This window comes from Xyrauchen texanus, chromosome 4 (assembly GCF_025860055.1).
Source record: "Xyrauchen texanus isolate HMW12.3.18 chromosome 4, RBS_HiC_50CHRs, whole genome shotgun sequence".
NCBI classification, from domain to species: Eukaryota; Metazoa; Chordata; class Actinopteri; order Cypriniformes; family Catostomidae; genus Xyrauchen; species Xyrauchen texanus.
In genome coordinates, this window is record NC_068279.1 from 30,026,181 (window position 1) to 30,038,932 (window position 12,752).

The 12,752-nt window shown below is 38.2% G+C and overlaps 1 protein-coding gene across 2 annotated transcripts in view; it reads right to left on the reverse strand.

Moving 5' to 3' along the window:
* The window catches only part of LOC127639559 (protein mono-ADP-ribosyltransferase PARP8-like), a 49,529-nt gene that overhangs the window by 19,093 nt on the left and 17,684 nt on the right, over positions 1 to 12,752 (reverse strand). For both annotated transcript variants that reach the window (XM_052121633.1, XM_052121641.1), the window contains 3 exons: positions 8,849 to 8,919; positions 8,653 to 8,721; positions 6,628 to 6,722 (listed from right to left, as the gene is read on the reverse strand). In XM_052121633.1, the coding sequence (XP_051977593.1) occupies positions 6,628 to 6,722; positions 8,653 to 8,721; positions 8,849 to 8,919 (235 nt within the window). The remainder of the gene's footprint in view (positions 1 to 6,627; positions 6,723 to 8,652; positions 8,722 to 8,848; positions 8,920 to 12,752) is intronic.

Genomic DNA, 12,752 nt, shown 5'->3' on the forward strand with positions numbered 1-12,752 from the left:
TGGAAATACAGCGCATTTCAGCGGCTTTTCTCTTCTTCTGCACGCCAGTGCAGACTACGCCTCTGAGTGTTTTGACAGCCCTCTAAAAGAGTATATATTTCTCTAAAAGAGTAAACACATTGACGTTGAACGTCTTTTTAAAGACGCGTCTTTTTCAAGATGCCCTTCCATCTTTGTGTCATTCCTGGATGCGGTCGTTACCTCTCCGCTTCTGACGGCCACAGGCGCTGCCTCTCGTGTCTCGGCAGAGATCACACAGAAGCAGCGTTTGAAGACGGCTCATGTTCTTAATGTGAGAACATGACCATGGCAACGTGGCAGTCACGGCTCTCCTTCCTCCGAGGCAAAGCCACTCTAGCCACTCCCCGCGTTGCGCCTTCTACCCACGGGTACAGGGCCGGCGTGGCTGGCACTGTGGGCGATTTTGGGAATTTAATGCCCGTGGTATCGGCGGGTAAATCCCTGCGGACCACCCATTACCCAGCATGCTCGTTTGCCTCAGTCCGGTTCCGAGATGAGACCGGCACGCCTTACGACCAGTCTGATGTCTCCCTCGAAGCCCCCGAGCTGGATGAGAGTTTCGCCACTGCATTGGAGAGTATCTTGGTGGACTCCGACGCTGAGGACTCGACTGAGCTAGCGCCTATAGGTGTGCTAGCCCAGTCTGAGGCCAACACCGAGCTGTTTGCTATGCTTGCCCGGGCCGCCGCGAGTGTCGGGCTGGACTAGAACCCTCCATTTCCCCCCTCACGGGTAGACGATTGGGTCTTGGGATTGGGGCGACCAATCTTCCCGGATGTGCATGATGAGCTGACCAAGTCATGGAGGGCACTACCCGAAACGGACTCCCTTGCTACACTACACTTGATGGCAGGGCGGTCCACGGGTACACAGAACTCCCCCAGCTGGATAAGGCAGTTAAAACGCCGCCACCTGGCGGGATCAACCGTCACTCCCCTCCAAGGTCTGTAGGTTGATGTTTTCTCTGGTGACCAAGGCCTACAACACCGCTGGACAGGCCAACTCCACCCTGCACGCTACGACCCTCCGGCAAGTCCACCAGGCCAAAGCGCTAAGAAATCTGTACTTTGGTAGTCCTGGTCTTAATGTGCTGCAGGAACTGTGCTCGGCAACAGACCTTGCCATCCGGGCCATGAAGGTCACAGTGTATGCACTCAGATAGTGTTGTCATGGTACCAAAATTTCAGCAATATCGTCCCCAAGGCAGAGTCTCTCTCAGCCGGGTGCAGTTTCAATCTCTCCCCCTTAGATCGGGACATTCGCGCAACTCATAGAAGAGGCACCGACCACACAGAGAAATGCCAGTTTCTCCGAATGCATTTTCGTTTAAGCGAACGCACAGTGACTGCCAGATTTCAAATGGAAAAGCAAAGTCCGTTTGCAACTGTGTTTCCCATATCTTACGAGTTTTGGCCCTGTCATATTTAAATAGCAATTTCATTTACCACGTCTGCTTTTTCACTTTCTCAGCATCGCGTATGTAGCCAGCCAAAACTCAAATGGAATACTATTTTTTTTTTATTGCAATATTAACAAACAGAACAAGACCATACATACAAGAAATATAAACAATCTTTCAAAACAAAAGAGAAATTATGGTTCAGAATACATTAAGAGAGGAAATGTGAAAGAAATTTAAATATATTCAACAATAGTCTAAAAAGAAAAGAGAGTAAGAAGAAAGAAAAAAGAAAAAAAAGAAGAAGAGGGCACAAAAGAAAAAACATTAAGAGAGAATATTAAACATGGCACTAATTCTGGATGTTTTCATTGCTTTCTTGTTAACAGAAGTTGAAATTGTATTTAAATACATCTTCAATTCTTCTTTGAAAAAGCTAAAGTGGGGTTTACTTTTTATATATTTACATTTATGGATATGAAACTTTCCAATATATAAAAGAAGTTTTAGACAAAAACATGCATTAATTAGATTCTTGTCTTTAACATAAAATCCAAAAAGAATGTGTCTATATGATAAAGAAAAGTTACATAAAACCTTTTGGACAATCAGAGCATCAATATTGTTCCAGAAAGACCGAGTAAAAAGACATTCCCAAAACAAATGATCAACAGTTTCAGAGGAGACTTCACAAAAAGAGCAGGAAGTATCAATATCATTTCTAAATTTCTTTAAAAAAGTATTTAACTGGATAAAATCTATGAATCATTTTATAGGATATTTCTTTAACTTTATTAGTTAGAAAGAATTTCTGAGGATGTGACCAAACATATGACCGTTTAATATCATCAAAAAGGTTATTCCAATAAGAAATGGAGGAAGGAATTGAAGTAACAGGGTCCAAAAATAATGACCTAATTTTATAATTGGATTTATGTATTGAAAATCAAATAGAACCAACCACAGTAGATTCAGGGCTAGGGGAGAAACAGAAGTCACTGTAGCACTATTATTGTTTCTAAACAGCATACAGATTTCCAAAGAGATGGCCTTGAAAACTATATTAAATTCTTTACTAGATACTGGGAATTGGTATCCTGAAACAAAATCGGAATAATGAAATAAATTACCTTCACTATCAAATAGCTGGTTTACTAATATCACCCCATTATTGAACCAGTTTTCAAGAAATAAAGATTTCCTTTTGTGAAGAATATTACAGTTGTTCCAAATTAAAAAATTGTGTGGCGAGAAATTATGCTTGTAAATAAGTTTCCAAGCCATAAGCATCTGCTGATGATAATTGGAAAGTTTGACAGGAAGTTTACTAATTGAATAATTGCACATTAAAAGAAAATGTATACCTCCTAATTGAGAAAAAATATATCTTGGGATTATACTCCAAATAGAAGATTGATGGTGAAGGAAACGTTTAAGCCAATTAATTTTTAAGGTATTGTTAAGAGAATCAAAATCAATTAAATTTAAGCCACCTTTATTATAAGAATTCAAAATAACTGATTTTCTAATACTCAAATGGAATACTAATTCCCTTAGTATTTCCATTTCCGATGCCTTACACAGAAACCTGTCAATCAGGGTCAAGGGTGGGATTATGCTATGGGGCGTGTTTGTCTTGGGAAGTGACATCACTCACAGTCAACGGTCAAGAGGTGATGCCCTGAACAGATGCCAGTTTATCAAATCAAATCAAATCAAATCACTTTATTGTCACACTACCATGTACACAAGTGCAACAGTAGGTGAAATTCTTGTGTGCAGTTCCGAGCAACATAGCAGTCATGACAGTGACGAGACATATACCAATTACAATAAACAACATACTTACACAACACAATTTACATATCAAATGTACACATACTTACACAACACGATAATTATATACAATACACACAATATAGAATACACAATATACAATACAATAAGTAGGAGTATATGAAATATATATATATCTATGAAGTAGTATATTGAGGAGAATATGTTGACAGTCCAGTGTGAGATTATAAATGAATAAAGTGCAGTGCTAATTATTGATCCTGATAGACTGTGAGTGATGTCACTTCCCAAGACAAACACGCCCCATAGCATAATCCCACCCTTGACCCTGATTGACAGGTTTCCGTGTAAGGCATCGGAAATGGAAATACTAAGGGAATTAGTATTCCACTTGAGTTTTGGCTAGCTACATACGCGACGCTGAGAAAGTGAAAAAGCAGACGTGGTAAATGAAATTGCTATTTAAATATGACAGGGCCAAAACTCGTAAGATATGGGAAACACAGTTGCAAACGGACTTTGCTTTTCCATTTGAAATCTGGCAGTCACTCTGCGTTCGCTTAAACGAAAATGCAAACGGTAATGCGCGATTTGCAATTGCGTTTGGATTATGTCACCTTTTATGCGTCCACAAATTGAAAACGCAATTGCAAATACAATTTGCAATTCCTTTTGAATAATGCCCGGAATATCATTCCATAGTGGATTCTAAATTCTTACGTTATGTTAAATTAAGCATGATATTTTTAATTGTGGTTAATACTAAAACCATATAAATCACGTCATCCCTAATTCAATGCATACTCTTAAATATTTATGCACTGTATCATATCAAACATTAAGAAAAAGCATTAGTTAATGTTTCATGTAACAATTTACCCTTACCTGTTCATATGAAATCCCTGTCTGCTTTCCTCACCATGAAAAACAACTGATCATTTCTATGGATGCCTTTAACATCTCCACTGACTCCTCATATGACTCATGTGATGAGTTTCATGTTTTCTAAATTCATACAAAAGTTGTGTGGGTAACATACCAACCGACGAAATAGCACATTGTCAACCACAGACTTGTGTGTTTTATTCCTGCAGGGGGGTGCTTGACCCTTCCAAACAAAATCCTCCATTTATCCGCATTTAAATCCAAGAATGCTTTATATCAATTTGGAGACATTTTACACTCGATAGCTATTTTTAACAAAAACTGATAATTGCAAGGATTCATAACTGTGAATGAAATTCGTCTCAGCATTATCTATAAAAGCATTTTTTTTCAATCCTAATCCAGTGATAATAAACTACTGTGAGTTCATGCATCCTGGCCAGCACTGAGAAAAGTAACAGGTACCACGTGACACCACCGACTATGTCACGATCCCCTGTTGTCTGCCCTGTGTTTCACCTGTCACCTGTCATAAACCTCATTTCCCAGAGTTCCCTGCCCTCATCACTGCCAGCAGTCATTCATTGTTCTCACCTGTTTGTCATTTGATCATCACTCTCCCTGTGTATTTAAACCCTGTTTGTTCTCCAGTCCTTGTCGATCGTTACTTGTTTGTAGATGCCTGGATGCCCATGTCTTGCCCTGCTCCACTCATTTCGTGTACCCTTATATGTTTTCATGTTTTGGTTTCATTTTCCCACTGTGGACGTTTCCTTTGTTCCTGTCTTTTTTGTTTTCACTGTTGTTTAATAAATCCCGCGTTTAGATCCTCACTCCTCGTCTGCCTCCTCCTGCAACCATTACAGACTAGTTGGGCAATACCAACTCCAACCACAATAAAGGGGGGACTTCAGGTTTTTGTCTTAATATGTCAGAGGGGAGGGTGGTCACCACCTTCCTAGAATAGTGGGGGATGTGTGGGCACCGTCTCCCCCAATGCAATGTCATGGTGTGTGCATGCCATGTCAGAATTATCATAATAATAAGATTCCAACATGTAAAAAGCGTTCACTTATTTGTAGAACTGGTAATAACAAGTTATAACCTCTGAATTCTATGAAAGATCTGACTTGACAGTGGTGACGCTGAAATAAAGTGAACCCATATTCCTGTGTGATATGCCATCGTTGATGTCTGGAGCATATACAAGTGAATTAATGTAGTATTAAATATTTTTGCTTTTATCAACAACAAAGCCGTTTTTTTTACGTTATAAGTGTTCCCATAGAAACAAATAACTTACGAGATCTGAGGATGTGAATAGCTCAGCGCAGAATGTCCGAGTTGACATCTCGTAGTAATTACAGTAGTTCTAGCATGACATGAGAATGCACCATCAGACTAACTGACCAAGATCATGTGATGTAGCATGGCTTTGTACCGTATGTCTACACACTAACTAGACTACAATTGGCCTCAGCGTTCTGCGCATAATCCAAAAGATAATATGACACCCGACCAAGTGTATTTTCCCCAGACGTCAAAGATAACACAAACAAGGTAGAGGTATATAATTTCATAAACGCATTGTGCCATGTACACTTGGATAGACAGATGAAGGCTGTTGCTTGATTATGCAAAAACCCGCTGTAGCTTGACAGTGCATGCAAACGTACTGATCATGGCGCTATCAGAAGATTGCTCCGTTAATATGAGCATCTCAAAGCAACAAAGCATCATAGCAACATTGGCTCAAGAGTTTGGGTCAGGACTACTCTTTCTGTCTGAAGACGAGGGGAATGTTTAGGAAACCAGATACATTTTTTACATTTAAAAGCACTGGTTTAAAATATGATACATCATGCTAAAACAATAGCTCCCACACTGATTGTAGAGCAGATTAGTAAAAGGAACCCCTCTCTTTAAGCCTATCAGGGTAAACAACACAGCAATCAGCAGATCATTACATCACTGTAGCTTAGACTCTCACAGACCGTCCTTCAGTTGATCACTGAGCTTTTCTCCAAATGACAGATTGGAGAAAAGGCCACCTGTGTGTTATGGGATCTGGCTCAGGCAGAGAATGTCCTTGAGTGGGTTCAATGTGCCAGAACACTAAAGAACAATTGCTCAAGGTGTCGTTTCCCCATAAAACATTTCACGAATGACGGAGAAATAGCAATGTGAAGAAAGTTCACAGTTTCAATACTTTCCTGTGCTGATGAAATGTCTTTCACTGACATCATGGTACTTCTTATAGCATATTTTTCATTTAAAGTGACTTACAGCGGCACTATCTACAAGCACAATCCCCCTTGAGCTACCTGGAGGTTAAGAGTCTTGCGCAAGTTCACAATGATGACAGAACAAAATTGTCTCTGTAACTCTGTAGTTCTTGGTTCAGATTTCATTACACAGATCCCAACTAGATTCCTTAGCATTATTGTATCAGCATGTGAGAAAAGTTTCATCAAGTGTAATGTTCTCATGTCAATATGAAGGAAGGTGAAAGAATGGTCAGGTACCTGAGAGATACTGCATGATGGCCATGTAAGTCCCTCACGGCTGCCAGATCAGCCTCCAGCTGGGGGTGTTTGTGAAGCTCCCCATCATAATTTATCTGCCCACACAAACACACAGGTCAAAGAGTTGATACACAGAGCCCAAGGTTACAGACAGGAGCAGCAGTGCATTCATTCAGATTAAACAAAGATGGGGTCTTTAGTGGATGTAAATGACAATTAACTTCATGCTGTCTGGGAATAGGAAAATATTATAGGGCTGCCAATCGATTAAAACACTTAATCATGATACATTTTCTTAACTCATTTAGGCAGTCAGTTCCAAGAAACTTGTGTAATTATTAGGTTCTGCATTTTGTGTAAATGACGCTCATAATGTAGATAAGAAACAGCACTCTTTGCTCGTCTCACTCACACAAAATAGTCTAAAGATTCTATATTTCTCAAAACACACAAAATGCAAGCAGAGAACTCAAACGTGCTATGCTGCAATAATAAAAAAAAGAATTCTACACTATATGGATGCAAGATCAAGACACTTGAGCTGCTCCCATCAGTTCCAATCAGCTATGGATCTGATCAGTTTTTAGAAATCACACAGAACAAAATCAAACATTTCTAATGTCATACTGAATAAATGTGATAAATATTATATTTAATTGCATGTAATAATTCGTTAATTTTTCCAACTCTATGATTAACTATAGTAATACGAAATACTGGTAGTCCTAAGATTATGCAAATTCATAAACTTTTTTCTAGTGCAGGGTGAATCTGCCTGCATGTTGAATGGAAGCTTCTTCTTCTGCTCAAGGTCTATAACATTCTTCTATAATCAAATGTTCCCAGAGCAGCAAAGTATGTGGAAATTGCAATTGGTCACATTAGAGTGAGCAAGTGCCAGTGAGCATTCACAGCCCAGCTTGAACATTAGGGCATGCATCTTCATCTCCACTGGACAGGTCCTCACAGGCCACAAAGCGCTTACTTTCTCTAGCCTAATGGATTTGCTCCAGTGGATGGTCACATGATTAATTTAAGAACAAGCCAAGTGTGCAGACACTCATTCTTATGATGGAAACCTCCTCAGAAGAGTAAGGGACTATGTATTAAAAGTTAAGAAAGTTATAAAATCCTTTTATATGAGCTGAAACTACTTCAGGTAAATTTACCATGAAATGAAAAATCTCAAGCCCCAGGTGCTGTGGATTTAAGGCCGGTTTTATACCTGTAAGACCATAGGTGGTTAAGTCGACGTGACCATGTGAGAAACAGTTCATATGGTAAACAGGAACGTGTTTAGCAAATTCCAACTCTAAAACTTTCACCGGTATGATCGTTTTGACACTTTTAGCTAAAGATTACGTTTACTCATGCTTCTGCGATTTCAGCCATTTTGATACTTCAACCACATGCCCTCTCTCCAAAACCCACCCTCAAAGATGTGTCAGCAAACCTGAACCCACAAAATGATTCACATTGTAGCAGGGTTCCATCGATGTATTTGTATACAAATTTTGGAATATCACATAAAAACGCAGGATGAAAACACAAAAATGCGAATAGAATTTCCAAAATGCACAAAAAAATATATACTTGCTTGTCTTGTCTACATTGTTTTTTTTTTTTTTCAGTAAGACATGCATGTACTACGATGGAAACACATTTACCAAATAAATTCCTAGATGCACATTAAAAAGTAATTTGCCACAAAATACAAACTTACTAACGGGACAATATTCTTTTCCATTTCATTTCCATTTAAAATTTGCAGCAGTTTCCCTGGAAGTGAAGGTTTTGTAAGCTTCGGATGGAAATGCTGCTTTATTTAAAACACTTTTTGAAATTATGATTTTTATGGAAATCTGACAACAGTTTGTTTCTGATTGGCTAGTTTTCTAATTGAGTATAAAAGGTAAAGGCTATGATCCTGAATCTTTATTTGCTGTTTATAGAGCCTAGGGGTGCCACAGAGACAGATTTTATTTCCCAGGCAATGTTATGTACAAAAATGGAATTTGCACATACCTGCCCAACATAGTAGAACTCCTCAGAATCGTTGTCACCCTCTGAATCCTCTTCTATAGCATAATGGCACTAGAGAAGTTTCAAAAGCATGTCAGGGCATTAGTCATAATAGATATTGTTTGACAAGTGATTCATTGTCCAGCTGATATTTGAAAGTAAAACATGCTTCATAATTAAAATAAAAGACTGTTCTTACTGAGTTTTTGTCGATTTGAAGTTTTGATTTAATGGACAGACTGCTGGAGGCATCATTATTTATTCTGATTTCTAAAGACACAGTGAAAACATATCGAGAATGACATAAAATTTATTTCAGTTTAAACATAAAACACTTTATGATAAAGACCATATTTTGATAATCTCTGTGTCAGGCCTAATCATGTCCTGAATAAGTATCCTTCCGCATGCTTACCAAACTAGCTCACCATTGCTCTGCAGAACATATATTTTGTGCAAATCTTATGACGTATAGTGACAGAAATTGCAATTTGCTATTTTCCTGAGAAATAGGTAATTGCACTAAGACATCTGAGAACCATATCTATTCTCGTTGCATAGTCTACACTGCATTTGCATTTTATGGATTCCACCAGCAGATGATATCAAAAAGCTATAGATCACTTACTACTTGCCATGATTTGGTGAGTAAATAGATTAATATGATTAAATAAACGTAAATTATTTATAATTGAATGCAGCCTGCATCCAATTAGTCCTGACAAGCACCATATTTTCTATGCGTATTTAAAGAGCATTTAACTGTCACAGAAATATGCCTGACATTGAACAAGGATATAGTTAATGCACAAAGAATGTAAGACACAAATGGTACATATTTGTTTTCTTCAAATGGATCACAGCTGATTAACACTACCAAATTTGTATAAATGGGTTGTCTTCACAATCATTGTTGCTTGGAGGACACAGACAGCGCAGCACGCTATTTCACCAACCCACTAGCACCTAAGACTTGGCGCAAGCTTGTATGAATATACCAAAACTTCATGGCCATTCCCAATGACTTGTATGACATATTGCATGGTCCTCTACTTTAGATGTAGCGGTTAAAATAGGTCCCCTTATTGCAAGACCAATTTATTTACTTACCTGGTAATTTCCTGCTGAAAAAAAAAAAGATCTAAAGCCCTATTAAATGGCAACCGTTTCTCAGGGTGACGTCTGTAAAAGTGGCTCCTCTGTGATTAAACTCATGCATTCTGATGGCAATTAAATCAAAGGTGACAAGCAAGACTATTTGACATACACATGATTCCAGTTGCGCTTGTTATATGGAAAATTCCTCAATCCACAAACATTGACCTGACCACTTTTATGGGACTAGTCAACTCATAGTACACATTTCTATGTTAAAATTTTATATAACAAGTTGCTGCCATAATAATGGCCAATTTCAAATAGTTTTTGTGATCTGACTATTGTTTTTCTTTCTCTTCAACTTAAAGAGTTCCCACTCACTGTGGTGAAGCGACAATGTCATTTTATTAATGTGAATTATTTCAAAAAGTTTCTGTTACACAATCCTCCATTGTTCACAACTGTACATTATTGCCAGAGTTGTTACCGTAAGCAGTGCAACAGTATGGCACTTAGCAGTGGTCTATAATGGATTTTGGATTATAAACTCATAGATATGGATTCAGAAAGTAATTAAATTACTACACAACCTTGTTATTTGTCAATGTCCTCAAAAAGGTAATTCGGCCTTGAATTTTCTCACAGGAAATGGGAGAAAAACGCAGATATTTCGTATGGCAATAAAATCACCGGCTACCCACTGTAAATGTTAGAATTAACTCATGTCCCCAAGTAAAATCATTGCTGTTCGAATAGAGCCTAAGTTGGTTTGCTATTCTTACAGCTAGACCAGAATAAGACCATTTTAAACCAGCAAAGAAGCCCAGACTGGTTTAGACTGGTTTTATTTTTAGCAAGATTAAAGTTGTTCTACTCCAGTTCTGAACCACACAAACATACTAATTGTTTAAGAAGCACAAAAGAACTCAGATCTGGCTGAAGAACAAACATGGCTTCATAGCCTTATCTAACAAATAGGATTTGATCAGCTTTTCTTTGAAAAAAACAAAAAACAACAACATTCATTTTAACATTTTAGGGCTATTGTTTACAAACTATGAAAACTAAAGTGAGGAACATTTACGTAGATAATCTTTGACAATATCAATCTACGTAAGAAAACCACAGAACAAACTTGATGATGTTTGGGACTGAAAACGGTGACTCACAAATACGAAAAGAACAAAACAGTCAGGATATCTGCATGTATGCAGGGTTAGTTACTCTTCATGTTATCACATTTTATGAGCACTACAGACCCTGAACAGATGAGGCATGCTTGTTTAACATTTGAAAATAAAAGAAACTTTTTTTGTGCATTTTCTTTAAAGTGTCTCTTTTCAACATTAAATTTTTTTTGTTTGTTTAATAAGAGAGTATATGGACTGACAACACTTCTGTAACACATATGATTATACATTTTTACGTCTGTAGATTTGACTATGCTCCGCCCTGCAGCTAAGCAATACATACAGTGCATCCGGAAAGTATTGACAGCGCTTCACTTTTTCCACATTTTGTTATGTTACAGCTAGAGATGCACCGATCGACCGGCCAGGGACCGGAATCAGCTGATTTTCCGCATGCTCGGCCCGGACCGGTGACCGGCCGGTCAGCCTCACGTCTTTCCGATTCCAAGCCGGTCCGTTTTGTTGCCAGCGGCGCAGGCAATAACGTCACAGCCGCATGTAAACATCATTGGCGTGGAAGCTCATCACTGTGAAGAATACATAAAGTTTGCAATTTGTAATGATTGTAAGGCTAAAGTAAACTACGTAGGGAACCACCAAAATAACATTCAGAAAAACAAACCTACTTTAGACACTTAAAACACCATCACCCAGCTGAAAATGCTCATTTAAAAAAGAAGCTAAAAAAGGGAAAGCGGCTAAATCTAGCCAGAACTCAGAGCCAGCCACAAGTCAGCAGCCTCTTCTATCTGTCCGATATTAAAATCAGTGCGACACACATTGCAAAAGGTATTGTTGATATGGATTCGGGATATGAAATTAAATTCTTCCATCCAGCTGTTGTTAAATTTACATGTGTGTGTGTGTGTGTGTGTGTAATATATATATATATATATATATATATAAAATATATGAGTCTTCTCCTCCCATCTACCAGTGATGCTTGATTCAACTTCCCGCGTCTACTGCCTGCGAAGATACCAACAGAGCAGCTGAGTTTTGGTTGCCAGGTTGCAAATTATTAGAAATTTCTATGTGTCGATTGTGTGAGTAGGATGCGTTTCATACAAGATCTGACAATTGGACAACCTTGGAATAATATACTGATGTGATTATTTATATAACGAGGTTTGAGCCATACAAATTACGGGAGTTTCCCGGGAGAAATACGGGAGACTCCTGGGATAACCGGGAGTGTTGACAGGTATGGTTACAAGCCGATCCCGAAGCAGCAATCAGTTTTACAACATATATTTGGACATCTAACGTAAGCGTAATGGCAATCTTGAGCGTATTGGACACGTCAGTTTTGTTCATAGGCTTGTAATCTTTGGAATTGTTTTGTTAGACGAATAATAAAGAGAAAAGGGTCCATTTATAAAAATAGTGGAAAATGACATTGTTATATAAAGCAACTCATTTGCAGTTAATTGTTATTTCTACCTCTTTCCAGTCACAGAGCACTCTATTTTGAGAGTTATTTAAGTGAGAGAAGTTCCTGTAAACTTAGTGCAGTTTGGGGGACATTGTAATGTTTAATCATTTATTTTATTATGAATATAAAATTTAGCATTGAAGAAAGGTAGATTTTGTTTGTATATGCAGTCAATAATAGTTCTTAGTAAGAAAATCGTAATCGGAAAAAAATCGGTATCGGCAGGTCACACAAGAAAATTGCAATCGGTGCATCTGGATTGCTTTCCGGATGCACTGTACGTTTGATTGAATAAGAAGCGATCAAACATGTTTACCTTAACTGTGAAATTTCATGTTCTGGAAAGCAGTATGACTGAACTATGGCTAGAAAAACGTAAA